The sequence below is a fragment of the Podospora pseudoanserina genome, chromosome 2 (genome assembly GCF_035222485.1).
Source record: "Podospora pseudoanserina strain CBS 124.78 chromosome 2, whole genome shotgun sequence".
Lineage (NCBI taxonomy): Eukaryota > Fungi > Ascomycota > Sordariomycetes > Sordariales > Podosporaceae > Podospora > Podospora pseudoanserina.
The window spans coordinates 839,411-866,884 of NC_085921.1; the positions used below are offsets into that span (position 1 = coordinate 839,411).

General features: G+C 53.8%; 11 protein-coding genes across 11 annotated transcripts; 4 read left to right on the top strand and 7 right to left on the bottom strand.

The window, feature by feature from the left end:
• Window positions 1-273: 273 nt before the first annotated feature.
• On the bottom strand, window positions 274-1,950 carry QC764_201380 (uncharacterized protein). The gene is made up of 2 exons (XM_062943842.1): window positions 1,219-1,950; window positions 274-1,152 (listed from the first exon to the last, which is right to left on the bottom strand). Exons 1-2 carry the CDS (start codon window positions 1,473-1,475, stop codon window positions 564-566), a joined length of 846 nt encoding a protein of 281 aa, XP_062802597.1. The 5' UTR covers window positions 1,476-1,950; the 3' UTR covers window positions 274-563.
• A 1,068-nt stretch (window positions 1,951-3,018) lies between these two features.
• On the bottom strand, window positions 3,019-5,601 carry QC764_201390 (uncharacterized protein; the record flags this gene model as incomplete). The annotated part of the gene is made up of 1 exon (XM_062943843.1): window positions 3,019-5,601. One exon carries the CDS (start codon window positions 5,599-5,601, stop codon window positions 3,019-3,021), a length of 2,583 nt encoding a protein of 860 aa, XP_062802598.1.
• Window positions 5,602-6,959: 1,358 nt separating this feature from the next.
• On the top strand, window positions 6,960-8,720 carry QC764_201393 (uncharacterized protein). The gene is made up of 2 exons (XM_062943844.1): window positions 6,960-7,718; window positions 7,779-8,720. The coding sequence occupies exons 1-2, from the start codon at window positions 7,446-7,448 to the stop codon at window positions 8,499-8,501; spliced, it is 996 nt and encodes a 331-aa protein (XP_062802599.1). The 5' UTR covers window positions 6,960-7,445; the 3' UTR covers window positions 8,502-8,720.
• An 86-nt stretch (window positions 8,721-8,806) lies between these two features.
• On the bottom strand, window positions 8,807-12,426 carry FLC3_1 (putative flavin carrier protein 3). Its single transcript, XM_062943845.1, has 2 exons — window positions 9,367-12,426; window positions 8,807-9,315 (listed from the first exon to the last, which is right to left on the bottom strand). The coding sequence occupies exons 1-2, from the start codon at window positions 11,700-11,702 to the stop codon at window positions 9,279-9,281; spliced, it is 2,373 nt and encodes a 790-aa protein (XP_062802600.1). The 5' UTR covers window positions 11,703-12,426; the 3' UTR covers window positions 8,807-9,278.
• A 1,828-nt stretch (window positions 12,427-14,254) lies between these two features.
• Window positions 14,255-15,466, top strand: OMA1 (metalloendopeptidase; the record flags this gene model as incomplete). The annotated part of the gene is made up of 1 exon (XM_062943846.1): window positions 14,255-15,466. One exon carries the CDS (start codon window positions 14,255-14,257, stop codon window positions 15,464-15,466), a length of 1,212 nt encoding a protein of 403 aa, XP_062802601.1.
• Window positions 15,467-16,207: 741 nt separating this feature from the next.
• QC764_201415 (uncharacterized protein) lies at window positions 16,208-17,000 on the bottom strand (the record flags this gene model as incomplete). The annotated part of the gene is made up of 2 exons (XM_062943847.1): window positions 16,208-16,906; window positions 16,980-17,000. The coding sequence occupies 2 exons, from the start codon at window positions 16,998-17,000 to the stop codon at window positions 16,208-16,210; spliced, it is 720 nt and encodes a 239-aa protein (XP_062802602.1).
• Window positions 17,001-17,256: 256 nt separating this feature from the next.
• mrpl8 (54S ribosomal protein L8, mitochondrial) lies at window positions 17,257-18,236 on the top strand. The gene is made up of 2 exons (XM_062943848.1): window positions 17,257-17,773; window positions 17,831-18,236. The coding sequence occupies exons 1-2, from the start codon at window positions 17,558-17,560 to the stop codon at window positions 18,188-18,190; spliced, it is 576 nt and encodes a 191-aa protein (XP_062802603.1). The 5' UTR covers window positions 17,257-17,557; the 3' UTR covers window positions 18,191-18,236.
• Window positions 18,237-18,420: 184 nt separating this feature from the next.
• Window positions 18,421-20,890, bottom strand: UTP25 (rRNA-binding ribosome biosynthesis protein utp25; the record flags this gene model as incomplete). The annotated part of the gene is made up of 2 exons (XM_062943849.1): window positions 20,513-20,890; window positions 18,421-20,461 (listed from the first exon to the last, which is right to left on the bottom strand). Exons 1-2 carry the CDS (start codon window positions 20,725-20,727, stop codon window positions 18,421-18,423), a joined length of 2,256 nt encoding a protein of 751 aa, XP_062802604.1. The 5' UTR covers window positions 20,728-20,890.
• An 18-nt stretch (window positions 20,891-20,908) lies between these two features.
• Window positions 20,909-22,820, top strand: QC764_201440 (uncharacterized protein). Its single transcript, XM_062943850.1, has 2 exons — window positions 20,909-21,445; window positions 21,576-22,820. Exons 1-2 carry the CDS (start codon window positions 21,338-21,340, stop codon window positions 22,569-22,571), a joined length of 1,104 nt encoding a protein of 367 aa, XP_062802605.1. The 5' UTR covers window positions 20,909-21,337; the 3' UTR covers window positions 22,572-22,820.
• A 528-nt stretch (window positions 22,821-23,348) lies between these two features.
• QC764_0031650 (uncharacterized protein) lies at window positions 23,349-24,939 on the bottom strand (the record flags this gene model as incomplete). The annotated part of the gene is made up of 3 exons (XM_062940191.1): window positions 23,349-24,363; window positions 24,420-24,772; window positions 24,825-24,939. 3 exons carry the CDS (start codon window positions 24,937-24,939, stop codon window positions 23,602-23,604), a joined length of 1,230 nt encoding a protein of 409 aa, XP_062802606.1. The 3' UTR covers window positions 23,349-23,601.
• A 28-nt stretch (window positions 24,940-24,967) lies between these two features.
• QC764_0031660 (uncharacterized protein) lies at window positions 24,968-27,116 on the bottom strand (the record flags this gene model as incomplete). Its single annotated transcript, XM_062940192.1, has 3 exons — window positions 26,299-27,116; window positions 25,355-26,226; window positions 24,968-25,298 (listed from the first exon to the last, which is right to left on the bottom strand). Exons 1-3 carry the CDS (start codon window positions 26,353-26,355, stop codon window positions 24,968-24,970), a joined length of 1,260 nt encoding a protein of 419 aa, XP_062802607.1. The 5' UTR covers window positions 26,356-27,116.
• Between the last annotated feature and the right edge of the window lie 358 nt (window positions 27,117-27,474).

Sequence of the window (27,474 nt, forward strand, 5' to 3'; positions counted from 1 at the left end):
CTCTCGGCCTCGGGAATTGGCGGGGTTGCTCCACCCCCGGTCTTCTTCCGCTGCCTTTCGCCAATCAGCGCACAAAGATTTCAAACATTCGGCTGGCCCCACTCCGCTGAGAAAATCGCCATGGTCTCAACGTCCAACACTTTTTTTGTGTCGTCGGCCACTCCAGGACCTCCTCGGCTTGTGAGGGAGATGCAATGATGCTCAGATCTTACACTACAGCCGCTGATCAATGAATTGAAAGGATGAACTCTTGATTTTAACCAAGTAAACTTCGCCGTACCTGCACTACCTTCTTGAAGTCTCCATAACACATCTGAAATGTCAACATCACAGATAAACCAGGGCCAGAGCGAGTTCATAATATCAAGTATGTATCGTCGTGTGAAATAAAAACATCCAACCCCAATTATTACATAACAGACATTGGTATCATATAGAAGAGTAAACCCCCCATCCACCACTTCCTCTCCTCTCGCCTTCCGCTCTCACATCATCGACTCATTACTCCTTCTCACCACTCTCCCCTCTACACCAGTGTTAATCATCAGGACATCCTCGGACCCTTAGAACCATCTCCGCCTCCTGGGCGCAACAGGAGTCCCATAATCAGTAGCCGGCACCTCCCCCTTCACAGCCCTCTTCCTCTCCCTCCTCTTATGAATCCTTCCACTGCAGCAGCTGAAGAAAACAACAACAGCACCGACCAAGCTCAACACCGCAGCCGCGAGCGTCATCCAGGCAGCATTATCATAGTAAACCCTCTCCACCTGCAACCCCAAGCTATCCTCATCGTCACTATCCCACCCATTGCTCAGATTGCTCCTCACAATGCCAAACAGGACAAAGTCAATGATGCAGGTCACAGCCGTGATGATAAAGGCCAAGACAGCAACAAGAGACGCCAGCAGCGACCCAACCATACCCGCGCCCAGCGCAAGGATAAAAGCGATAAAGTTGAAGGCCGCGGCGATGGGGTGGAGGACCATGGCCTTTGTGAGCGCGCGCGAGGTGCGCACCGAGTTGTCAGAGTAGAACTCGCCAAAGGTCTGCTCGGGGGAGAAGTTGGGGTTGCCCGACTGTCCACGGTTGGGGCCGACGAGGCCCTGGATGATGCCGAGGGGGGAGTACCCGAGGCGGCGGGGGCATTGGCCTCTGTTTTTCACTCGTCATTTAGCATCATGGGGTGAGCGGTGGAGTGAAGAGAGGAGGTCAACTTACCCAAAGACATCATTCAAACAATACCCAAAAACACCAAACGTAACCGAGGGATCGTTTCCGTTCCGTCCACTCTCCCCATCAGCAAGATCGGGCAGGAAGTTGAACCCGCCATTGTTGGTCCCGCCGCCAGGGAGCTCGACCTTGAGGAGAGCGATAGATCTCACTACTGGGGCCGAGATGCAGGTGATGATCAGCAAGACGGTGGCTGAAAACAGCAAGAAGGTGCCAAAGTGGTGGATGAAGCCTGTCCGGGCCATCTTGAAGAGCCTGACTGTTGTAGGACAAACGTATAAACGTATCAAAATCACCGGATGATGAGAAGAAAGGGAAATTCATCCACCATCCAGAGCAGCTGGAATGTCTTTCTTGTATTTGTCCCATAAGGCCCACACCCTGAAACATGGAAACCCACCAGCCCAGCAAGGAACACTCAACCACATTCACACCTAATGAAGGCCGACGTCATCAGCCTGCCCAGCCCTTCTCAGCCATGCCGCATCGCGGGAAATCGGCAAGGGGCCTCACCCATCGGCCTGACCAACCAGAAAAGCCCAGTATGTTCTCTTCTGTGTGTCTGAGAATCTGTGGAGGAGCGTGATTGGCGATCGGGCTGATGACGTAGCAGGAATCCGGGGCTGTGTCACATTGGGCTTGGCAAAGCACTTATGAACTGCTTGGCGGGCAAGGAAGCGGGCGGCCCTGTTTTTGGGCGGGATGTCATCTGGTTTTTTTGTGATTTTTTTTTTTTGGATGAGGTGGTTGGTAAAAGAGGTGAGATCATGTTTGATGAAAGAGTTGGCAGTGGGAGGTGGCATCGGGAAGGCGTTGAAGATGACAAAGGGACTTTGCATGTATGGTATGCAGGGACTACCTACATACACCTAAGATCCCATCGTCAACATTGATGGTTGCTCAAAGAGCGATGAGATGATGGGAGAACCAATCAGACATTTTGGTGTACACCTCTGTAAGAGATCGCTAGCGTCATATCTAGGTGGTGGACTGCTGGCCACCGCAGTGATCTGATGCCACGCGTCTTTGTACTATATTCTCTTCAGCTGAAGAGAACAGCCACATTTGTGGGTTTATATCTCGTAATTTCAGCTTTTAGCCAATTACTTTGAAGGCCTGGACTAGCTCCAAAAGTCATGATGGCCTACATACAGATGTCAAACAGTTCTCATATACGTGTCTAGCTGCAGATCCCCTGTAAAGACAGCTATGTTGTCGACAGAGGGACAGGCACACTAACATCAGCTTATCCGAGGGACCCTTGAAAGGTGATAAAACATCCTAGAGATCGTGTCATTGTTTCCAGTGTGTCAAAAGTGAAAATTCCGTTCGTGAAAGAAACATGGTTTCAACACTTCCTAACCTTTCCATGCCGTCTATCCAAGCTTTTAAACATCTTTTATCCCAGCATTTAAAGTCTATTGGAAGCTCGGGTTTGATTGATAACACTCAGTTTTTTGAGACTACAAGACTATCTATCCTAGCTTTGCTGTTATGGCCCATCCCAGTTTCAAATGTCATCTCCTCGAGCTTGTTGTACCACCTACCCCAGCTCTATGTATCCACTAGAAGTGTAGATTCACGTATATATCGAACAAGTCGGCAAAAAATGCAATTGCCGGGGTACCTAGCCTGTATTTTACCAAGACATAATCACAACGACATCACCCTTTCCAGATAGCTTGTTCATCGCATTCATCATCAAATTAGCATTATCTCACCCTCAACTAAACCACAACCTCACCCCCCCCACACACACACACACACACACACACACCAAGCAAAACTCTACAACCAATTCCTCCCCTCCTCCTCCCAAGGCCTCGTCGCCCGACTGTAATCATACCCAACCCTCCACTCACTCACCAGCTCCTCCTCATCAACCCCACAATGACTCTGCCCATCCCTTCCCCTAAACCACCCCAGCCCATACCTCTTCCCCACCCCCTCCAGCCACCCCTCCATCTCCCTATTCCCAAACTTGGCCGTCCCCACAAAGTCATAAAGCATCTTGCTCTGGTGTATGTAAGCCAGCACACTCGCAATAGTATTCGGCTGCCTCGGCAAGAACACCCTCCTCCGTTTCAAATGGGTAACGACACTCAACACCCCCATATACAACAGAATCAACAGAGCAAGCGTGAAGCTTATCCAGAAAGATGGAATTGTCTCCTGTCCGGCGTTGAGATCCGACGAGGTGGCGGCGGCTGTGGGGGCGGAGGAGATGAAAACACGGCCTTCGACTGTTGCTAGGGAGGTTACCAGCACGGTGAGGATCTCTGTGAGGATTGTGCCGAAGCCGACGAAAAAGACTAGCCAGTGTTTGTTGATTAGGCCTCTGATGGCTACCCAGCCAAAGGGCATGGCGGTGTAATCGAGCGTTAGCGTCTTTGGGGGTGCGTGTCGTTGGGACAGGAGGTAGTATGGTTGCATGAGGCGGACGTCTGTCTCTAGTGCTCCCCAGGAGAGCTTGATGCACACGGCCAAGACGGTTATTAACCAGGGGGCGCGGTCGGTCAAGACTGTGGCGGGGGTGAAGAGGAATATGGGAATGAGGGCGATGAAGGCGAAGATGCCGGATATCAAGGGGTATGCCCCGGCTGGGCGGAGCATCATGGGATGGGGGTTAGCAGAGAGGTGGTTTTTGGTGTATTTTTCCCGTTCTTGGATGGAAGGGGGGTTGGTGTCGTCTGGGGCGAGGGAGGAGTTGCGGAGGACGTAGCGATGATCTTTTAGTTTGCTGTGAATGTCTTGGTGGGTGGCTACGTCCATGTCTTTGAAGTCCATGAGGATGTGGCTGACTGTTGCCATGGCGGCGAGGCCAGCGATGCCTTTGACGTCGGCTAATAGGCCAGATCGGCGGGTTTGGAGCTGATAGAATAGGACGCACCCAAAGGCGGCGATGATGACGAGCAAGGTTGTCAAAAGACGGGACCAGACGTGGTGTATCAGGATGCTCTTTTCTATGTGAGGGCGGTCCAGACGAGTGTTGCGGTCAGGGGTTATGATCAAAGAGGCGGCTCCAAGGGCAGGAACCAATGTGTTGGCGAGCAAGCTGGCTGTTGACGACACAGCTACAGCATAGTGTTTGCAGTGGATGGCCCGAAATGGACGCAGCCAGACGAATTGTGTCAGATACTCGACGTTGATGGACTCGTCCGCCAGTGCTCCTCCTTCCTTGGATAGCTGATAGAACGGCTCAAGACGCATGACATCAAAGTTGGTAACCTGCCACATGACACCATATGTGACCGCAATGGCCATCGGTAGAAACTTGACAGCAAAGTACTGGGCGGTCGAGATATCGTTGGGTGATTGAAATTTGACCAGGGCGTCCTGGGCAGAGCTTCGGTAGAGGATTTCCACGGATACGGCCATAACAATGGACACCACAATCAACCATATCAAGTACGGCCATCTCATGGAAAATGGCTTCCAGTTGGGCTGTGGATAAAAGACCTCTGTTTTGCTGGCGTTTGTTGGAAAGGTCGTCTGCCTCATGGCAAACTGTCCTGGCTCGTCCTCCACGTTCGGATCATGGCCACCAACCAGGCTGAGATCAAATTTGGACTGAGGGCTGGTGTCCTCTGTCATGACCACCTCGATTACTTCTCCGCGTTTGTTGGCCTCATTCTGTGCCATTTTCTTCACTGTGTCAGTGTGAGATAGCCGCCTGCTGCGTCTCGAGACGGAGAATGTGCGGCTCGGGGGTCGTTCCGTCACGGGAGTTATTGCCAGCAAATAATCTTCCGTGATTGTCGCTTCCGCTTTGATGCCCTTCCCCAAGCCCCCCGTCAACTTCCCCTGTGCCTCTTGCTCCTGTATTGCTTTCCAGAACTCTTCATCGGCTTTTGTCGCAGGGCCCAGCGCGCTGCTAACATCGAACGTTGGTGCTCTAGAGACTCGCGGGCCGGGTGCTGGTGGTTCCTCGCCTCCCAACGGGGCAGCGGACTTCATCAACCCAAGGTCAATACCGTCTTCCTCTTCCGGAATCGCATCGTGGCGTCGTTGTTGCTGTCTCTGGGCAAAACTGGGGCCGGCATTCCGAGATGGTGCTATGAGGGTGGGCGATGATACTGGCTCATATGCGCCGCCTCCATTGCCCATGAACGACGTCCATCCAGTTGAGGCTCCCCCATAAGTGTGGCCAACATCATCAGCAGAACCATAGGGTCGTTTCCCAAACTGTTGTCGTAGGCTGTCGTTGGACTGGAGTGACACCAAAGAAGGCCGTGGGGGGATTACAGCCCCTGTCTCGTCGCGGAAGTTGTCAAAGTCGGTAATGTCAGACACGGTAGATATCCTGCTGACAGAGCCTGAAGTGGCAGAACGGAGTGGAGGTCTTGGTCTCGGTGGGTAGGAAGGATCCATTGCCAGGTATCATGACATGGTAGTCAACCCAGATCCGGAGAGAAAAGGAACAAATAACGAAACAAAGACGACAAGACAGAGGCAACCTGTCGGGATTTGGCAGTTAGGTGACGACAACAAGGCTCTAGTGACGAGGGGAAAGCCAATATGCAGGCCTGGGCGCTTGTAAATCTAGGTACCAGTGCGGCTGAGGTCAAGATGGTGTTTGAGTGGTCCAAGTGGTGCCTGGGACCCCAGTCTTGGGGACGAAAAGAGCCACAAGAGAACGACAAGCCAAAGGGGGTCTCGGTCGGGAGGCCGATAGGGCTGAAGGTTGATGGGCTGTGGCGATTGAGGGACGGGTGATCTCTTGGCCGAGCGGTTGTCCTTGATAGCTCTCCTGGAGCCTCATCTCACGTCGACACCAGATCTTTTGTCGGAAAGAGAATATGGAGAGGGCGCATGGCTTCCAGAAAGGGCATATATTCCCCATGTGAAGGCCCCCGCATAGGGTGAGCACGAATTCTTGATTCCAGAGCCATGGTGGGGGAGATGTTGCAGATTGCTGACCCCAAGCGCGATGTTCTGTTGCATTGGGGTCTAAGCTTAGCAACCCTGGGGGCCAAGAGATGCCACAGCGCCCTTCAGCGGGCCTAGGTGTGTCAACTTTCCATCACGATCATCATGCCCCTCTCCTGCCATCCATAAGCAACGTTCACATACACCGTTTGGCTTGGTGAACAAGAGTTCGTCTCATCAACGGTCTGCAACCTTTCAATCGTTCCGACGTCACCAAACTTGAAAAATGCTGCCGGCGGCCTATTAATAGCCAATCAAGTTGAGGTTGCAGTTGAGGTCACCGGTCCCCTCCCAGCTGCTCGGCATCCAGTGAACCTTCAACTGTCACCATCGGCAATCCTCGCCACACAGCGCAACGCGATAAATAGACGGACCTGCAGCAACAGAGTCGACTACTGCAGCCCCTCCGCTGAACTACGCAACACAGCGTTAGCCATGGGATGGCAGCAACAAGTGTATCAGGTCGAAGCCCCCTTTGCCGCTCGGCTGGGGCCTCCCGAGCTTAAATCTCACGCCAGCATGACAGAGCCTCGCCATCTCACCGTCGGGATCCTCCCCCGCTGACCACGGTCTTGTTCAGATGACTGGCCACCCACCATTCGTCCCGATCTGGATACCCAGATGCCAATTATCACCGTTCCACGCCGCAGTATTGCTGACGGCATCACACCCAACCCCGTTGTCATTTTTTTTCTTCCAGTGGGTGGTGTCCACAATCACTTTGATAAATGGCACGTTATACGACACTTTTCTTGTGTTTGCTGCCTACCATCACCCCGCTGTTGCTGATGGTGGAAGCTTGAACAGATTGGCCTGCTCATGTCTTGTGCCTCATGACTGATGACCAGTAGCAAAGATCCAAATATCCAGATATCCAAATATCCAGCTGGTTAACCGTTCTTCAAAAGAACCTGTACCAGAATATCTATGGAGATCTCTCCTCTGCCAAATTCGGCCGAATCCTGCCTCTGTTACAGGTGACATTTGCCAGAATGCGCTCCCGTCCAGCGATGCGTTCAGCCCACCTATGGTATTGCGATGGGGGCCGCGAAGTCAATGCATTATTCTTCAAAGCTGGGAAGTGGCGCCGGCTATGTCAGCTCCTTGATGTGATGTCTTGACGGGCGTCCTTGACATCCTAATAGAAGCTCAATATTCCAAACATCCACATCTTTGCTGTATCGCTCACTGACCTTACACCATCACCATCTGTTCAACGCCATAATCTCTTTTCCACACCACCTACCTGACTCCATCTAGCAAGAAGACTTGTCCATTTTACTAAAATGGTCGCCTCCTTCGTCTGGACCGCAGAAGAGGCCAAATACCTCAAAGCCGTCCTCCGCTGGCAAGACGCCCCCTCCTCAGACGACGACGCCACCGCTACCAGACCAATACAACCCAGAAGGAGACCACCCCCTCCCCCACAGGCAACTATCCAACTTCCTTCCCAAAACCGCAGGCAACCCCAAGAAAAAGAAGACCACCCACCATCAGGTGAACTCCGCGTGTTGGTCCTTGGGGCGAAAGGAGCAGGGAAATCCTCTCTTTTGAGCAGAGTACGCCCCCTTTCTCACCTATCCCCTCCCATCTGTTCGCTATCTAATACAGACTTGAAGTTTTCGCAAGGCACATTCCCTCCCGCCACCCAACCCACAGCAGCAACAACAACAACGTCACCATCAGGGGAGTCCCACTCAGGAAGCTGCCGACATCCCATCTTTCTCCTCCCCTCCACAACGGGGGACAGCAAAAAAAAGAAATACATCATCGACGCGCTAGAATTCCCTTCCAATCAGTCATCTTCGAACCCATTGCTGGAGCAAGCACTGGCCATCACCGAGGCGGCGGTTGTGGTCTATGACACGGCAAGCGCCGATTCTTTCAGGTTGGCGAAAGGGGTGGTGGAATTCATCTTGGAGCATTTCGACCCACTCACACCATCCCCCAACAATAGCGCCAACAGGAGGGTTTATCCAGTGGTGCTGGTGGGGAATAAATTTGACAATGACAAGGAGAGAGAGGTTAGCGAGGATGAGGGGAGAGAGGCGGCCGGGAAGATGGGGGTTAGATGTATGATGGGGGTTAGTGCCAGGACGGGAGAAGGGGTACAAGGGGTGTTTGAGACTATCGGGGCGGAGGTTCTAGCTGCGAAGAGGGCAACAACTACGGCTAGGGAGGTGGGGAGGGAAATGGTTCAGGGTGGTGGGTATGAGAAGGCGGGCAACAGGCCCCAACTTGTGAGGCAAGGAGGGAGTGCAGGCGGGAGTAAAAAGAAAGGGGGTCTACTGAGAAGGATGTTCTGGGGGAGGAAACTCCACACGCGACAGGGGGTTGCTTGATTTCGATGAATATCTGGCTGTAGAATGCCGAAGAAAGTGTCCAAGTGGTGTAAGTAGTGCAAGCGAGTGCCAGCAGCATCAAGAGTTCCAACACAAGCGCAAGTCTTCACACAAAATGATGTCAGAAATGTATTGAACTAACCCAACCAACCCATCCCTAGTCCATTCCACGAGAAAAGAAAGCCACAAACCATAACAAGCAAAAAGAAAACATCATCTCCCTCCTTCTCTCCTCCCCAGTCCAGCTGTATGACTCAGTTCACCCCTCCCCCCCCCCGTGTTTTGATACCCCGTGCCCTTCTCGTTCCCCTATAAACGCCAGGGCGCAGGTCTCTCTCATATGCGAGCGTTAACAAAGCACGCGAAGATGGGTATGATACAAAACAGACCCTTGTCAGGAGATCTGCCTCTTCTTCCACAAAATCGAACATGAAAGTAGAAATTATACGTCTCCATCTTCTTCTTCTTCTTCTTCCTCTCCTCCCGGTTCATCTTTCCGAGTAACTAACTGACGCCTTTTCATGCATCCCTGGTAGAAAAAACAACAAAAAAAAGTGACGTGTGGTCGGATAGTGCGCTCGTGTATCCAACACGGCAAGTTGGTCGAGAAGTAGTAGGGTATCATGGATCTGTTCCATTCTTGGTCTCAGTGCGGGCCTCGGGCTGCTGTGCCCATCCCTTATATATTGACCGCTTGCTCGGTTGCGATCGGAAACCGCCAAAAACAAAAACTCCTATCCCAGGTCATGAATGTGCAAAAGCAAAAAGGCCTCCTTTTTAGTCGTAGCCGGCACCGCGTTGCCAAGGACTTGGGCTGTTGAATGTTAGCAAAGTTTCATCGGTTCTCCACCCAGAGATAACATACCTAGCGTTGTTTTGTTGCCGGAAGGCGCCCGGACCTGGGCTGTTGTTCTGGTTTCGATAGGGCGGAGAGCCATCAAACGGACTGGGCGCCCGCATCGACCCGTTGTCTTGGTACCTCGGCGGGCTGCGAGGTCCGTCGGCGGGGAAGAATGGCATCGACGGATTGGCTGGAGATTGGGGGCGGTTGCCGTAGCCCTGGTTGTTGTAGTTCGACTGGGCGCCAAAGCTCTGGTTGGAGTGAGCGCCAAAGCTGTTGTTGGAGTGAGCACCAAAGCTCTGGTTAGAGTGAGCAGAAGGCACGCCGAGCCTCTCGGTCTGGCGCCGGAGCGAGTCCGATGTAATAGATTCGGCGTCATCGTCCAGGTCCATGCCTTTGTTGAAACCCTCCTTGCCGCCGCGAGCGGTGGCCGCGAGCGCGTCCAGCTCGGTAGTCGTCGTGAGGTGCGTCTGAGACTTCATGAACGAGGTTCTGTCATCGGCCATGTAGGTGTAACGGCCATCCGGGTTGTCGCGGAAGATGACAATGACAGTGGTGACAATGAGCATCAACAGCAAAACCAGCGCAAAGGAAGCATTAGCAATCCACAACACGACGCCCACAACGCCAGTGACGAGTCTGGGCTGGTTAAAGACCTCGGTGAAGATCATCAAAAAGATCGAGTTGACAAAGTTGATGGCGCAGATGGCAATGTTGAAAGAGTTGGTGCTCTTGTCCATCCATGGGCGAAGAACGCTGGCGGCAATCAGGGCGCCGGCTTCAATGATAAGAAAACCCACGGCCTGAACGGTTCCCGAGTGCTGCGCAAAGGCGATGAACATGGCCTTGAGTCCCAAGTAGCCAAGGTAGGGCAGGATGAAGTAGTAGGCGGAGGCTCTGAACTGCACGTAGAGGAAGCCCCACTTGTTAAGTGCCTGGGGGTCCGAGAAGAGGATATAGGCCGGGTTGTTGTGCATGACGATGGAGCGGCGGGCAATCATAATCACCTTGAAGGCGGCCCAGCAGAGCGTGGTCGTCATTCCGATCAGGAAAAAGACAGCCAGGACCATCAGGGCAGCCGAATCGTTCTGGGTGAACTCCCACAAGCACATGATGGCCATGGACGGGAACCCGATGAGGGTAAGACGGAACAAGATGCCCTTGAGGACCGTGAGCCAGCCGTTGCGGAAGTCGAGGAACTTGTCGCTGTCCATCATCTTGTTCTTGACGGCCATCTCGCAGGCACCCTTGAAAGCGGCCACGGCCAGACTGACAAAAATGACCATCAAGCAGAAGAAGGCCACGCAAGTCATGAAAACGTTGGTCGACTCGATGCCTGCGCGGAAGGCCACACGCTGGATCCCGTACACGATGTAACTGCCGGAGCTGGTCTCGATATTGGCGCGACGCATGAGGTCCCGCTTCATGGCTTGCCCGAGAGGCTCAGCGATGCTCCTCGGCATCATGGCCACAGAGCGCTTCGCGAGGCTCATACCAGCTTCGATAAAATCCAGAGATCGCTTCTCAACTTGCACGGAAACGGTCGTAAGCGAGTCGAAGATGGTGGCCGGAGTACCACCAGTGGCGCGCTGGTACCAGGTAAAGATGTCCTGCATGAACTCGAGACGAATGATTCCCATGCTCCACTGGAAATCCTGGGTCCACGACATGACAACAGGCGGCAGAGGCACACCAGTGAGACCAAGCATGGCCTGGGCCTGGAAGTAACCAAAGAGCGAGAGGGCGTTGGCAGCGACGTGGGAAGCGGCATTGTAGTGGCCGAGACCGGACATGATAGCCGACGATGTGAGAGCCAAACCAGCGACAATGGCAGTAGCCCACTTGACACCAAGCAAATCCACCGTCTTTCCGTTGGAAATATCAGCCTCCACGCAAGCAACAGCGTTTCCTGCCTCGGGACCATCCGTCATGGTAAAAATCACCTTTACGGTGGCGTCGAGATCGGGGAAGTTGTAGGCGATTCCAGGTACTTGTTCCAGGGCGTCACCGGTAACGGGAAGGTTGAAGTTGAGAGGAATCTTGCCTGCTGTCATGGGACAGAGACCAGCCAGACCCATATCGCATGGGCTGACTTTTTGCTTGATGATGGGGAAACCATAGGCCGAGACCTCGACATCGAAAGTGACGTTGCCCTGGACTGACGAGACAGCTACAATGTCGACGTTGGCTGTTTTGTTATTTGGTGTGAAGACGACCTTGAACAAGCTGGCGCTGAACAGCGAGTTTTCCTGACAAGAGTTGAGCGAGTTCGACTGGAGAATCGGCTCTGCCATTGCTGGTGCGACGAGCGCCGCGAGCGACGCGAAGGCCGCAACGGGCCGTGTTAAAGATAACCTCATGGTGACCAACAATCGATTCAGATGACAGGCGACAGTCTAAGCAACCTGTGCTTTTTTAGAGAGTCGGGAGTTGGCGTGAGGTGGGTGAGTGGTGCGGCGTAGTTGGTTTGTTTACTCGGTTTGAACCAGTCGCTTCTTTTGCGGTCGTCCGTTGCCTTGTCCGTCGAGTTTGCAAAACCGTGAGCCGCCAGCGTGCAGGTGTCGGTAGAGAGAGCCTGTATTTTTGGTAAAGAAACAGACTGGAAGATGAAGAACAGCTAAACGAGGCGCTGAGAGAAATTTCGAAGGGAAACCAGGGAAGAATGCGGAATGAAGACGGCGTCGAGTGAAGAGGCGCGCGCGCGCTGTGAGAATCGAAGGCGGGTTGCTTTTGGTGTCGATTGTTGGCAGGGAGAATAGTAAAAAAAGCGAGAGTATGCTGCCAAACAACGGCGACCAGTTGGCTAGTTACGCCAATGCTAAGAATTCCGCCACCTTTTCTCTCAAAAACGACAGTGAGAAGAAGGAGATTTTGCAATCATCAAGCGGTTGCAAAAATCCATGTGGTGGTGAGAGGTGGAAATGGAAGTCTGAGTGAGAGAAGCGGAAGACGAGGGAGCATTTGGGATTAGGGGGGTCTGAGAGGAAACGGGGGACACAGCGCTTGTGTCGCGGTGCAGCAGGTCTTCTGTCGTAATGAGCGCACGGGGGGGAGCGGGAAGCGCCAATGCCTGCCAACCGTCTCTGCCAGGGTAGCGCCCGTTAATGCACGCTTGGAGATGAGATCGCCATGTTAGTGCACGACGATACAGATGTCATGACTTGTGCCCAACGGCGGGTCGACCGCTATCTCGTGGCCGGGTGTTACAGACTGGGCTCTAACAGTTCAACCTCACAGCGCGTAGCCGAGACCGTCGAACCCCTTATTACTCAATGCAGTGCTACTGTCGGAGAATTCGATTTCTTCATCGACATACATGATGGATGGATATTTCTCATGAGCAAAACAACAGAATGAAGAGACATTCGTATTGCATTCCAAGAGTCTTGACGCTTTCTTGGGAGGCGCTGGGCGAGACTTGGGAGGAATCGCCAAGCAGGGAATTTGAACATGTTGTTCTCCGCGAGTTCCGTCATAGCATTCCGTTCCCTCAACGGTGAGAGGGTGCGATCATCAACACCGCCCCTCTTGCGAGCTTTCCAAGATCTTGTCTGCATCTTGCATACGCAAGCTCCATCTCTTTCTGTCACTACCAGCCACCGAACCGATAGAAAACGTTGCAAGTCCATCCTAGAAATCGGATACGGATTGTAATGAAGGGGACTTGCACAGCCCCCCCACCAATATCCCGGCAATGAAACGGGAGCGCCCCCCCCCGCTTCAAAAAGCTCGCTCCGGTCCACGTTTCTGACCAGTCCGTTTTGTCCGTGTTGGTCGCCATGATCACGGCTCGTTTTGGGTGGGAAATCGACAGGCAAGAGCAAAAGATGCCATTTGTTTATTTACCACTTCCCTGGTTCACAGGAGGCAGCCTTCATGATGTCTGCAGATGCGGTGGCGGCCAATCAGGTCGTGACCCCTCCCTCTGATGACATGCAGCAGGTACAAGGTGGTGTGCCCCTCCAGGCTTCAAGGTCCAGACCACTGAGGGCGCCAAGAGGTATCAATGGGAAGACGAAATCGTCAGTCTCTTGGGTTTGTGATCCAGAGTTTGGACCTGGAGAAGAAAAGACAAATGGAGTTGTCAGTCCGGTCAGTTGCTCCCGTCGAACGCACATCCATGGCGATCTCCCACTCTCAAACATTGGCGTCTCTCGGGAACTGCAACATGCGAAACGTTCCATCTGATGTCCCGCCAAGGGTCCCTGTGGTTATCATTCTTTTTGGTCTGGCCCTCACGAGACCGCGAGAATGGTGATGGCAGTTGATGAGGCGGAGCATGTTTGCTCTCTTTTTACGAGCTTGATTTTTGATGACCGGACAGCCTCTCCGGGGAGTGACGCTTGAGTATAAGTAGATACAGTTGAACCGAGCGCAGCGCTACTTGACACATGTGGCTGCCGCTGGTCATCCCATGTCGAGCATGAGAAACGGCGACGGTGACACTCATCCTTCAAATAGCTTGGGCCTTCTTATATGGTGTCCCGTGAAGCCAAATGATCCTCTCGCAGGCACAGGCGCGGCTCCCAGATTAAACAAGATGGACACAAGGTCCATCTGGCTCAAGGTCTTGATGGTCACTTACACACAAACTTGGCAGGGGTTAGGGCCCAGAGAGAGGTTGTCTAATCTGACCTCTGACTTCCCTCGCTAGAGGGTTAGGGTCTCCCTGCATCAGCTTTATTAGATGCACACGATAAGATAACATGTCTCCCACATGCCAATGACCTCATGTGAAGGTAGCTCTAAGCAACTACCCCCACCATCATCGCTAGCATCACCGTATAGACTAGACAGCTATTGGCGACTATCCTCACTGCATCTTGGAACAATCAACCGTTGAACCGTCTCTGAACCCAAGACCCTGTACCTAAACTCCCACCCATCTGCCCACCCGGCACCTCCGACAAACATGTTCCTCCTCCGCCGACCACCTCGGTTCAGACCATCCCGCATCTTCAGCCATGTCCCCCACCAAAAGCCAACACCCAGATCACCACCACCACCATCACCACAATCCCTCCGCTCCTATCCCCAATCAAGATGGCACTCCACCAAATCCCCTCCCCCAGAAGAAGAGGAAATCCACCAGCGCATCATCCCCCACAAGCGCAACCCCTACAACCCCTCCAACAACCGCAACCCCTACTCCTACCGAACCTACAACAATGACCACTACATCCGCCTCCAAGCCGCCGAGCCCCTCCGTGGCCCATCAAAGATTACAACCACAGCCGTAATAGCCATCGCCACAACCGCCGGCCTCCTCTTTTACTTTGCGAACCTCGAAAAGGTGCCCGTGTCCAACCGCACCCGGTTCAACGTCTACGGACCAGACTCCTCCACCCTAAAGTCAGTAGCCGAGATGAGCTACAAGAGGTTGTTGATCGAACTGCAAGATCAAGGAGCGAGGATACTACCCGAGTGGGATCCACGGACTGTGAGAGTGAGGAGGGTGATGCAGAGACTCATTCCCTTTAGCGGAATGGGCGCGAATCAGGACTGGGAAATCTTCGTCATCGACGCCCCAAACCAAGCCAACGCTTTTGTCCTGCCCGGCGGAAAAGTCTTTGTGTTCAGCGGCATCATGAACCTCGCCCGAGGCGACAGCGCCCTCGCCACCGTTCTAGGTCACGAGATAGCCCACAATGTCGCTGGGCATTTTGGCGAGAGGCTGTCGCAGGACATTGGGAAGAATATCCTTTTGTTCAGTCTCATGCTGCTTGGGGGGGTGATTGGGATTGGGCCGTTGATTGCGGGGTGGTTTGGGACGAGCGTGATTGATATCACTTTTGGGAACCCGATGAGCAGACTTCAGGAGACGGAGGCGGATTATATTGGGTTGATGATGATGAGTGAGGCGTGTTTTGACCCGAGGGATGCGGTGGGGTTTTGGGGGCGGATGGAGATGGTGGGACAGAGGGAGGTTGCGAGGGGAGGAGTGGATGTACCGGAGTGGGCGAGCACGCATCCGAGCAATGCTAATCGGATAAAGAAGATACAGGAGTGGCTGCCCGAGGCGATGAGGAAGAGGGAGGATAGTGATTGTAGTACTACTGGGTCGACGGCGGATGCGTTCAGGCGGGCGTTGGAGACGGGGGGGTTTATTATTATGGGGTGGTGAGGGGGAGCGGTGTGGGGGAGGGAAATGCTCCGTTCCAAGGGATAGGATTGTGATTTTCTAGCGTGGAGTTGGGGACATTTTGTTTTGCCACCCGTGAGGGTATGTAACATGAAGGGCAGTGTATGAGAGAGGGATGTAAAGTAGTTGCTGGGCTGTCTACACCACTTGATCAATTTACAGAGGGAATAAATCATCCAAGGGCCGCCAACCATGGTTGCCATTGATCCGAACCCAAACAAAGTCTTGGATACTGAAATCAAATATCGGATAGGCGAACTGTCAAGCTCAGACTATGTATCATCTACAAGCAATGCAAGCCCGGATAGTGGATAGTTGAAGCTGAGATCTTATATTGGGAGTGGCATCATGGTGTTGCTTCAAGATATGTGACAAATCACTCTTTAGAAATCTCTTGCCCGTGTGACTCTTGTAATCATGAATCTATAGATATCACCGGCCACACCCTCTCTTACAAGCCTTTACCCACATCAAAACCACCAAGCAAGATGAATCCAAACATCTCCACTTCGAAGGAACAACATCGCCCCTTTTCTCTATCATATCCATACCTATACAAATACTAAACACAGTGGTATCACTCCCCATTCCACTCCCCATTCCACTCCCCATTCCACTCCCCATTCCACTCCCCATTCCACTCCCCATTCCACTCCCCATTCCACTCCCCATTCCACTCCCTTTCCCTCCCCTTCCATTCCCTCTCCCCTTATCAACCTCCCCTCAGATCAGCGCCAACCCCCCAAAATCCCTCTCATCAATCGGCTTATACCTCTCCGCCAAAACCTCCTCCACAGTCCTCTCCAACCGCCTCTCCCTCTTCGCCTGGTCAAACCTCTCCGCCAGCGCCCTCTCAATCTCACTCACACCCTCCAACTTAGCCTCAAGCTTCCCCTCCAGCTTCTCCTCCGCCAAGTAAACCTTTGCCTTTGCCTTTCCATAAACCTCCTTCCCCTTCTCCACCGTCCTCTCAACAACCTCCCCAATCTTTTTTTCTGCTCTGAAAAGTCCCTTCTCAGCCGTCTGCCATCCTTCTCTGCTTGCGTCTGCTACTCGCTCCTTGATGGCGGGGGCATTATGCGCCAGGTCGACGACGGCGGAGGAGGCGGTTGATTCGATAGCAGGGGAGTGGGACTGGGCCCAGTTTACTGCGGCGATGACCTCTGAGTTCCAGCGGGACTTTGCCTCTTCTAGGAAGGAGGTGGTGGTGGAGGCGAGGGTTTGGCGGGGGATGTAGGTGTGTGTGCCGTCGGTGGTGATGTAGGATGATTTGCGGGGGGGGAGGGTGGAAGAAGACAGGGGGTTGAGGGTGTCGAGGGTGTGGGATTGGGAGCGGAGGAGGGTGGATTGGACTTCGCGGTTGCGGCCGTGGGTGTGGAGGGCTAGGTAGGTTAGGGAGAGGGTGAGGGTTAGGCCTCCGGTCTGTTTGTTATGTGGCTGGTTAGAAATGAATGGGAAGGGTAAAAAGGGGGAAGGGGGAAAGGGGGGAACATGCGAAGCCGGCTATGAAGCCCATTTTGGTGTTTGTCGGTGGTGGTGATGATGGTATGAACCCTGAAGGTGCGCGATTAGGGGAGGAGCGCGCAAAGGCGCAACGCGGTGACCCGGTGGTCGGAGGTTATGCGATGCTCAAAGGCAGGAAGGAATGGAAAAGCTGCAGTTAATTGACGCTTCCCCAACTGAAGCGCATGTTGTTCAGATAACCGTTGGAAGCACCAAGTCCACGAAGTGACGTAGAGAGATGGGCTTGTGAACAACAGCAAACAGGGACCCAAGGGGCACCCGGGCTTGGCACTCATCCCGACACCGTTAGCCCCCACTTGTAGCTTTTGCGCTCCCGGCCGGCAAAAGAGACGGCCGGCGCTGATAAGATCAAAAATTCATAGGTACCGTACCGGAGCGCAAAGACACACAACACACCAGTTGCCCATCCCGCCGAGGCGCATCCGAACCCACCCACCACCCCGGCGCACCCATTGACGACGACGACGACGACAACTTTGACACCCCAGCCTTCCCCAACCCAACCTCCCCACCTCTAACCTACCTAACCCCCCAAAACAAACCTTCAAAATGGCCGGCGGCCACGTCAAATACCGCCACCTCTCCCGCACTTCCTCCCACCGTCAAGCCCTCCTCCGCAACCTCGTCACCGAGCTCGTCCGCCAGGAGTCAATCCACACAACATGGCCCAAAGCCAAAGAAGCCCAGCGCCTCGCAGAAAAGCTCATCACCTATGCCAAAAAGAACAACGAAACCAGCAGGAGACAAGCCCAAGGCATCCTCTTTGTACGTCCCTTCCCCCTCCTCCCCTTCCCCACCGCCCCCTCTAACTAGCAAATATAGACCCCCGACGAACTAATGCCCAAACTCTTCGGCCCCATCCGCGAGCGCTACCTCAACCGCCCCGGCGGCTACACCCGCGTCCTCCGCACCATGCCCAAAAACAAGTTCGACCAGGGCGACTCCGCCATCCTCGAGCTAGTCGACGGGCCAAAGGACATGAGATTTGCCATCACCGCCGCCGCTGTGGCAAGAGACAGGAAATTGGGGACGGGACACACGGACATCACGATTAAAAATATCCAAAAGGTCACGCAGTTTAGGCCTGAGGGGAGGGATCAGTTTGAGGAGATGGTTGAAAAGGTTGCCGGGTTGCAGCTGAACATGAATGAGCTCAAGGACAAGGCGGTAAAGAAGGAGTAGATCAGACAAGATGGGTGTGTTTTGTATAATATGGGGGTGGGAAGGTGGTGGTGGGAAACATGCGCGCAAACAATTCTTCACAAGTGTAATTTTACAAAACAGCTAGAACAAAAAGGCATGTATGGGAGGGCTGAAAACCACCGGAAGGTGGGGGGCAAAAAACATAAAGAACGAGCAAAAACGATTAAAAACTAGATTGAATCTTCTCTATACGCATCCGGGTGAAGAGACTATACAAAATCAAAAGTGTCCCCCTGCTCCTTGATCATCTTTCCTACCCTCGAAGTCCCCACAATCCTCTCCAGCTTCATCAAGTCATACTTGCTAAACATCACCCTGACCACTCCCTGTCCGTGCTCCACCATCAAGCTCTGCTCGCTCTTCTGGAGGTAGCCACCCGCAATCTCTCGGTAGAAAAGCGGGTTGTCCGGTAACGAGTACATAATCACCCTCTTGACACCCTTGATCTGATACCGTCTAAAGTGGTGGGCTCGCTCGGTGTACAGCAGCACCTTGTGCCTTCCCGTCAGGAAATGAGACCTCGCCCTGGAAGCCTCGGGGATGTCCGCGTATTCGGATATGGTACCAAAGGTGACAGACTCCACGATGGGGTTATTGGCGAAGAAGTTTCTGACCCGGACAAAGTCGAGATAGGAAGGGATGAAGATGAGGGTGCCGTTGGCGTCTTTGGCATTGCGCTTGGTGAGAAGAGGCACGATGGCCTTGGTGAAGTAGTTGAAACGGGCGTCTGGGTCGGCGGCGACGGTGGGGGCGTCGAAGCGGCTGAATGTTTGGCGAGCCTTGACAGGGAGATATTGGATTGTGCCGGGGCATTCTTGTTGGAGACGGACTTTGCCGGCCCAGTTGTGACAGTGGGCACGCATGAGCTCGGCCAGTTCGGGGGTGTTGAAGGCTGAGAATACGACAGTCTGGCGAAAATACTTGGCCTGATCGTCGAGGTACCAGCTGCGGACACGGCTAAAGTCGCAGCCGTGGGCGTCCTTGGGCTGGATGTTGAGGTGCTCGAAGATAAACTCGACGTGCTCCCAGTTCTGCATCAGGAGAGCGTCGGCTTGATCGACAATGACGAGCTCGATCGACGAGAGGAAGTCAAAGTCGACCTTTCTTTCTTCTTCGGAACCGATGGCCATACGGAGACCCAGAGGACTGGCAAAGATGATGTCCGAGTTGTAGAACTGAGAAAAGTACTTGACAGACTTGCGGGTGAACTTCATCCCGAGGCGGAACATGTCGTCGTCGTTGCCTGAGAAGAGGTCCCGGAAATCTTCTGGCTTGTCATCAGAGAACTTGGAAAGCTTTTCGATATATCCGTCTTCAAAACGCTTCCTGTTCTCCTGCTGGTCTGGTTGGCAAACAGAAAGAATGCTGTCGACCATCTTGACACATGACTGCCTAGTTGGGAGTAGCATGAGAACTTTGGGACGGGTGAAGCCCTGATCCCTAAGCTCGAGGTCTTCGTTGGCATCGGCTTTGGCGAGTCTGGCGTTGTTCTTGATCACTCGGTCGCGGGTCTTGTAAAGATGATTGAGAGCATGCAAGGCCGCCAGATTCCGAAGATCCTGTGATGATCCAACTGTTCTGTCGCAGTACAGCATATCCCGGTAGTTGAAAAGGAACGGTGCCACGGTCTTCTCAACAGAGCCAAAGGTTGATCTTTTGGATTCCATAACCTCCTTCAGCCGTTTTTTGAGATGCAGATTCGAAACACTCGTTATTGGTGCTGGTAATGGCAACTCCTGTCCATCCTCAGTCTGTGGATAACTCCAATAGGCCCTGGTGGACTCAAAAGGCTGCCGTTGCATCTTCCATTTTCCGTTTTGCGCAGCTCGCACTCTTGCCGGTACTGTGTTTTCGTCGGGGTTTGAGATGTGAGTTTCGAATGGGTCGGTCTCGTCCAGATCATCGTCCTCATCAAAGAGATCTTCGGGTTGGATATCAGCGGGGTCCTCCTCAGCCTCTTCAACTTCGTCAACATCTCTTTGCTCTTCCTGCTCATCGTCTCTCTCATCCTCGTCGCCAGATTCTGGCGCTGGCGCTGCCTCTGGTTGATTGTCCTCTGCTGGAGCATGGTCAAGCTTTCTCCTCTTTGCCTTTTGCGGGTTAGTCTCAATGAGTCTCTTCATGAGATTTACATATGGCTGAGCGGACGTGGCATCCTCCTCCTCATCCGAATCCGAATCAACAAGACTCATGACATCAGACTGCTCCTCCTCCTCATCTGGAACACCTTCATCTTCACTTTGGGAATCACTGAATTCTGTCAGTCAGGACCTTTTTGTTTCAACGAGTTGAATGACCTACTCATCATTCGCAAGTCGTGCGCTGTCAAACTTGGCGCTGCGTGGTTCTGTCGGTGTGCGTGCTCTTCCTCGCCCTCTACCTCTCGTTCCACCTCTTCCTCGGGATGCAAATCCTCCTCTTGCGCCGCCTCTTGATCCTCCACGCGAGCCTCCACGCGAGCCTCCACGCGAGCCTCCCCGAGGTCCTCCTCTAAATCCTGCACCTCTTGGTCCCATCTTTGACCTTTGAGTGAATGATTTTGTGATGCAATTTGACTGCAACAAGTCAATCGATGGCAGTTTGCCAGAAAAGCTGTATAAATTTATTTTATTTTCAGCCTTGCCGCGCCGGCAATCCAGTAAGCCCCATGCCAAGAGACAAACCAACAGGGGTCGTTAGAAGTGCCCCACTGAAAGCCGTTCGCAGAGGTCCCGCTGAAAAAAAGATGGGCAGCCTCGCGGGTGCTGCAGAGTTGAAAGAAAACTGCCCAAAAACTGCCCCGCCACTTATCAGCTTATCTTAGCGCGCACAACCACACAGGTCCCGCATCTGCTGCAAAACCAAAAATTCGAGGTCTGACCCCAGCCCACCGCAGGCTCAGGCTCAGGTTCGTGCCAGTTGAGTTGAAAGAAAGAGAAGGGTCCATTTTTTGCTGGCCAGTGACGAATCTCCTCCCCGACCCGCTCAGAGGCAGACTTCCCTTGTCTCCTCCCCCCATAATCTACTCCATAGCTGGCCGTCAATTTTCCCTTTGCCTTACCCCGGGGTCCAACGTCCACTCATTCCCGATAATCGTCCATCACCACTCCCAAACCACCACCCCGAGACCACCCGAGACCACTCAACATGGCTGTCGACCAGGAGAACTTTGTCCACCTCACCAGGCCGCTTGCGCCCACCCTCCTGGGCTTCGGTGCCGGTAGCGCCCCGCTTACCGTCAACATCCAGCCCCAAGTATGCCAGCCCCTCCTATCCTACCTACTACTCCCGGACCGGCACTCTTCCCCCAATGGCACCTTGATGTCTAGACTGGGTGTCATGCTGTACGATCGCATTCTTGGAAGGCTAACCGTGCCACCTCTAGTCTGTCTTCTCCATCATCGACCATGCCGTCCGCCGCGATATCAACGGCTCCAACTCGAACCGCGTAATCGGCGCCCTCGTTGGCACCCGCAGCGAAGATGGAAGCGAGGTCGAGGTCCGCTCTGCTTTCGCCATCCCCCACGTCGAGACCGACGACCAAGTCGAAGTCGATGTCGATTACCAAAAGAACATGCTCGCTTTGACTCTCAAGGCCGCCCCCCGCGAGCAGCTTCTCGGCTGGTACACCACCTCCCACGAGCTCAACTCCTTCTCGGCCCTTATCCAAAACTTCTTCGCCTCCCCAGAGACCGGCACCTTCCCCCACCCCGCCGTCCACCTCACCATCTCTTCCGACGCCGGCAGCGCCATCTCCACAAAGACGTACGTCTCCGCTCCGGTGACGGTTGTCTCTGAGCGCGCCGCCGATACCTGTCTCTTCATTGAGGTTCCTCACAAGCTGTTGATCGCCGACTCGGACCGCTCTGCCCTGAGCACCGTCTCCTCGGCCGCCCATACCGAAGCTCGCGCCGCCCCTGTTGTCTCGGATATTGAGAACCTCGCCCAATCGCTCGAGGTTGTCTCTGACCTGTTGGAGCGTGTTTCCGGATTCGTCGGTGAGGTCCTCGACGAGGAGCGTGACGGCTCCCACGCCCTCGGGCAGTATCTTATGAACGCCTTGTCTCTTGCGCCCAAGGTGTCCAACCTCCAGATCGAGAACGACTTCAACAACCACATCCAGGACGTCCTCATGGTCAGCTACCTGGCCAACACGATCCGCACCCAGATCGACCTGTCGCAGCGTCTTGCCACAGCCACCATTGTCGGATTTGGCGGCGAGGCCGGTGAGAAGAAGGAGGGCGAGGAGGGCGAGAAGAAGGAGGGCCGTGAGGGCGGCGGTGGCGGTCGCGGAAGGGGAGGGAAGCGTGGTGGTCGTGGCGGTGGCCGTGGTGGAAATCAACAAAGGGAACCGAGGGAGCCCCGGGAGAATGGCGAGTAGAAGAAGAAGAAGACTCTTGAAAAATAGATGATGGTCTTGTTCGGTTTCTTGTGCACTGATATCCTCCTCTTCTTTTGTCTGCTTTTCGACGGAAAAGAAACGAAAATGTTGTTTTTCTTGGTTCTCTCAAAAAGCAGGGTTTTTGCGGCGGGATATTATATGGGGGTCTGTCTACATGGGAAAGAAAGTCATGGCGTTCTTTTTTATAGGAAAGGGGAAATAAAAACATTCTAAAAAGCGTGATCTGGGGAAGTCTAGCTGATGATGTGAGTAAGAAGGGTCTAATAGGGGGCATGATCGGCAAGAAGTCATGGCAAAAGTGACGGGTAGGAAAGTGACGGGTAGGAAAGTGACGGGTAGGAGGTTGTTGTGTGCGGGAAAGTTGGGTAACATAATGTCAGACACGGATTTGTGTTCAAGAGACTGCGCACATCCCTAACCAACAACAAACCCCCTACTACCACATAAACATCAGGTCGATAGTATCTACAGTTCATCTTCCCCAAGAACCACACTTGACACATCACGCATGCACAATTAATCCGCAGTTAACAGACCCTGTATTGCCTATCTCACATCTATAAAAACCCTCGCCACACCCCCAACACGAAACAAATACAACATTATATCGCATTAATTCTATGTTGAGAGAGGCCTCTACTCCTGCTGTAACAATTCCACTCGCCTCCCCCTTCCCCCGATTCCGTCTTCCCTCCTCCCCTCTGCAACCCCAACAAGAGAAAGAAAGAGCTAGAGTGGGGATGATGAGAGGAAGATGCCCGCTAACCTTTTGAAAAACACACCCGTTCAATTTTTTCTTCATTCAAGGTTGTTGAACACCACCCTTGATAGGAAAAGAGAAAGCACAACCCCTCCCTGTACGCCTAAAACGCCTCGATGCAGTTCACGTCCCGCCACCCACCCAAGCCAACAAAAACCCAGACTTTTGCGCCTTCATGAACTTTACGTTATCCATTTCGAACCCTCTTACTCGAACGACACACACTTTGTTGATTAGGGATTCTCATCATCAAGTCGAGGGTTTCTGCGGCAATGTGGCTGGGTTGCCGTAGTTAGGTAGGTGGCTATATGTCTGCTGTCCTGGCGGCCCGTTGGACTTGGGTGCCATGTGTGGTGGACCGCCCATATGCTGCGGCGCATGCGGGGGGATGCCGTGCAGAGGTTGATGCACATTGTGGTACTGCGTCATGGAGGCGTTGGAGCTCTGTCTCGTCATACTGTAGGCACCGGGCACCGGCCCATAACCGGGCTGCGGCATTGGCTGCGGAATCGGCTGCTGGTACCCGGCGTAACTCAAGTGAGGTGAGTTGAACTGAGGATGCGGACTGCCGTGGTGAGAGCTTGTTCCTCCATATGAACCAGCCGGCGGCGGCGTAGACTGCTGCATGGGGATTCCGCCGCCGGGCACAAAAGACTGCGTCTTTGGGTTAAAGGACTGACGGCTGTAGCTCCCAGGAATTGGATGCTGGCTCTTGGGATCGTTGGGGTTGACATTGACAGGAAGCTGTCCAAAGGCATAAGGAATCCCAGCATGGCCAGGAACAGGGCTCCCCCGCGGAGGCGGATAAGCACCCTGAGTGAAGGCTGGGGGCTGTTGAAGTTGAGGTTGGGGCTGCGCCTGGGGTTGTGGTTGTTGCGGCCATGCTGGCTGCTGAATGGCCGGGACAGGAGCGTTGTACATCGGCCCGGCCACTGGGGGGGCATTAGGAGCCTGGTAGGCCGGCTGAGGTGGCAGTGGAGCTCTTGGTTGTGGTCCAGCCGGAGTCTGATACTAGGCCGCAGTTAGCAAGGGAGGTGTTGGTTGAAGAGAGCATACACGGAACGTACGGTCTGAGGCACGGCATTGTAATGAGGAGGATATCCATTGCCAGGCATCATCTGGGGAGGATGCGGTTGGCCAGGTCCATACATGGGCTGCATGGTGGTCTGATACACCGGTTGTGGCGGCTGTTGCTGCTGGTATTGCCCGTTGAACTGAGGTGCAGCGACCTGATAATACTGAGGCCCTGCAGCCGCCCAGGTAGGTTGTTGGGGCCCGCACCAAGCAACGAACTGCGAGCGAGACTCAAAGCCCTCGTTGTCATCTCGTCGTTGCTTGTTGACCTTTCTTTTTCCACCGTTGACTCTATCCTTGGCGGAAACAGAGCTGGCACGAGAGACACCATTACTGTCCTCGCCATCTGCACTGTTGTCAGCAGACGGTCATGCGCGGCGCGCGGCAAACAAACGCACCTTGGTTCTGATTCTCCTTATTTTCACTACTTCCAAAAATGCGTTGACGGGCTTTGTTGTACGCCTCTTCTCGCTCCTCTCGCGTCATCCTGCAGGGCTGGGGGTCAGACAACATAGCTCTCTTCAATCACAAACATGTACACTTACTTCTCCCGAGGGACAGACTTGTCCTTGCCATCGCTGCCAGCTTCCGAGGTTGGCTTAGAGGGAGCCGCACTTGTGGGACCAAACTCTCCATCCTCACCCCGACGCATGATCTTTCGCGGCATCACGGCGGGTGCCGGAGAACTGCTATTAGGAGTGTTTGCTGCAATACTAGACAGAGAGGGAGGGATCCGGCAGAAGGGCGTCCTAAAGATACGCACCGCCCCAGCTTGGGACTCGAAGGAGTGTGTCATATGGTAGTAGTCTGCCAGTTTATGCATCAGCATTCTGCAGAATGAGTTGCTTGGAGGCAGGTCCATGAAAGGCTCTCTGTCGGGTACAACGTCAGCAATGTCGGGAACAGTCGGCAAGGGGGAACTGCGTACTTTGAATCCTGTACGAATTCGATCACCTGCTGTTCCAATCGTAAAAGAAAGATGCGGTCCTTGTGGGACTGCATAGCTTCCAACAGCTTCTCGTCTGGGTGTTGGCTCAGGAAGCCGTTTGCCATCCCATCAGGCGCGACTGCTCCGCTGACAAGAGGCAGCTTCGCATCTGAGGTAAGCTGCTTGTCGGAGACACCACTTTGGGGGGTGACGATTCCCTGGTTTTTGTTACCAACCAGGCCATGGTGGGCAGTCGCTGCTCGTGATGGCATGTCGCCGATCTGGATGCGGTGAATGCGAGCGGCCACGTCTGAGCCCATGCGCGAGCTGGCCATGTAGGAGCCGCGGATGGAAAACGCATCGTCATCCTCGGCCGCAGCCTTCACGCTGGCACTGTCATCAGGACGCAGCGATTCCTTCTCGTCTAGAGCGAATGTGGTCCCGGACGTGATACTTTTGCCGTCCAGACTGGGCGGCTTCGTTCCAAGCTCGGAATTCGAGTCTGCTCGTTGTGAAACGTCGTCGGCTGGTGTTTGGCCGTTGCTGGCTCTGCTTGACCTTTCCACGGCGCCGGACAGAGACCCGTTGGCCACAACGACATTAGACGGTGACGCCTCGAGCTTCAAATCCTTCAACCCCTCAACAACCTTGGCATCCATGGACTGAGCCGTGCTGGCCATCTTCTGCGCAGCTGGTGAGATGTTCGATTCCGGGGTCGACATTTCGAGCGCGGGGTTGGCCGTGACTACTGGCGGAACCGGAACATCGACGCTCTTGGTGGTCTCCCTTTTCTCCTTGGGCGGCGATGGACCTGGTGATTTCACAATGGTAGTGGTGGTGGAAATGTCCTTGGACGCTGATGCAGCGGCAACCTGAAAGCAATCACTTATCAGCAAGCATGTTCTGCGGCTTCAACAAGAGGCGGACAAAGGTTCAGGGCATACTCTTGCAAACGACAGTCGCTGGTTATCGGTCACCACAGCAGAGGGAATGGCCGTCATCGTGCGACCTTTGTTTTAACGAGCGCAAATAGAAAATTCGTGTCTGCCTGTGTATCGAAGTTTCCGAAGACAAACGAAAATGCAGATGGTTTCGGTCCAAGAAGTGTCAGGCGGGGGAGGCCGGTTGACTTCGTAATAGGGCAGAAAGCAGAAGAGTGGCGGTCCGGCAGAAAGACGAAATCAAGAAATGAAACGGAGCAGAGCTGTCAAGAGCGAAGGAAGTGCGTCGGTATTAATCATCGTTGGTCTTTGTGGCCGTGATCGCAGGAAGGGGTCTGTCTGTCTGCTGGATGAGGGCGACGACGATTCGATCGATCCAGGGGCGGGATGTGATGGTTGAGCTTTTGTGCACTCCAGGTGGCTACCTTATCGCAGGACTGCACAGGTGCCCGTCGTTGTCCGACCGTCGGCGCTCCAGACGTCTGTACTGTGTGTCTGGGGTTCTCGACACAGGAAGCCACAATTGGGCAGTTTGAAGAAGAGCAGATGGCTCGGCCGGGTGAGGGGCGGTGGTGGGAGGATTTCCAGCGTCCGACAAGTCGTTGTGGTTGCACGAGGAAATCCGGTGAGGAGGCTTCCAGGGTTACAGGTAGGTGCACCTTCTCTCTCTTTGCCTGCTGGAGCCAGTGGCAGCGGTTTGTCAGGCAAGCGGGCCGGCCCCGGTTTTATTTTATAGGCGGAGCTACCAAACAAACAAACGCGGACTTCTCAACGACCCAGGGTTATGCAGCTGACTTTCCTTTGCGCAGCTGCGCCGGCCATGCTGAATTATCAGCAATGCAAGTGCCCGAGCACAAACTGGATCCAAAGCAGGCGTTGATGACATTGGGTCGGAGGAGAGGCATCATTTGGGGGACTTTTTGCTGTCAGCGCTCAGGCCGCCAGACCCCATCTAAGTTGACCAATCATCCACACATCCTCATTCCCGTCAACCTTGAGCCTCGATTCCAGCACCACAGCCCCCATGTGTGCAGTTTGCAGATGCCCACGTCACGATGTTTATGAGCAGTGGTATCGGCAGCTGGAATAGTAGTGCTGTTGTCCTCACGATGTTGCTGCTTTAAACATTCCTTGTGACACGCTTTAGCTCCCTGATAGCTCCCCTGATATGTGGGTAAA

Coding starts and splice junctions, on each gene's coding strand:
- QC764_201380 (XM_062943842.1), bottom strand. CDS start 1,475: ATGGCCCGGACAGGCTTCATCCACCACTTTGGCACCTTCTTGCTGTTT. Junction 1,153..1,218: donor TGTTTGAATGATGTCTTTGG/GTAAGTTGACCT, acceptor AGTGAAAAACAG/AGGCCAATGCCCCCGCCGCC.
- QC764_201393 (XM_062943844.1), top strand. CDS start 7,446: ATGGTCGCCTCCTTCGTCTGGACCGCAGAAGAGGCCAAATACCTCAAA. Junction 7,719..7,778: donor AATCCTCTCTTTTGAGCAGA/GTACGCCCCCTT, acceptor ACAGACTTGAAG/TTTTCGCAAGGCACATTCCC.
- QC764_201440 (XM_062943850.1), top strand. CDS start 21,338: ATGGCTGTCGACCAGGAGAACTTTGTCCACCTCACCAGGCCGCTTGCG. Junction 21,446..21,575: donor CCGTCAACATCCAGCCCCAA/GTATGCCAGCCC, acceptor TGCCACCTCTAG/TCTGTCTTCTCCATCATCGA.
- mrpl8 (XM_062943848.1), top strand. CDS start 17,558: ATGGCCGGCGGCCACGTCAAATACCGCCACCTCTCCCGCACTTCCTCC. Junction 17,774..17,830: donor AAGCCCAAGGCATCCTCTTT/GTACGTCCCTTC, acceptor TAGCAAATATAG/ACCCCCGACGAACTAATGCC.
- FLC3_1 (XM_062943845.1), bottom strand. CDS start 11,702: ATGAGGTTATCTTTAACACGGCCCGTTGCGGCCTTCGCGTCGCTCGCG. Junction 9,316..9,366: donor CGGCAACAAAACAACGCTAG/GTATGTTATCTC, acceptor AACATTCAACAG/CCCAAGTCCTTGGCAACGCG.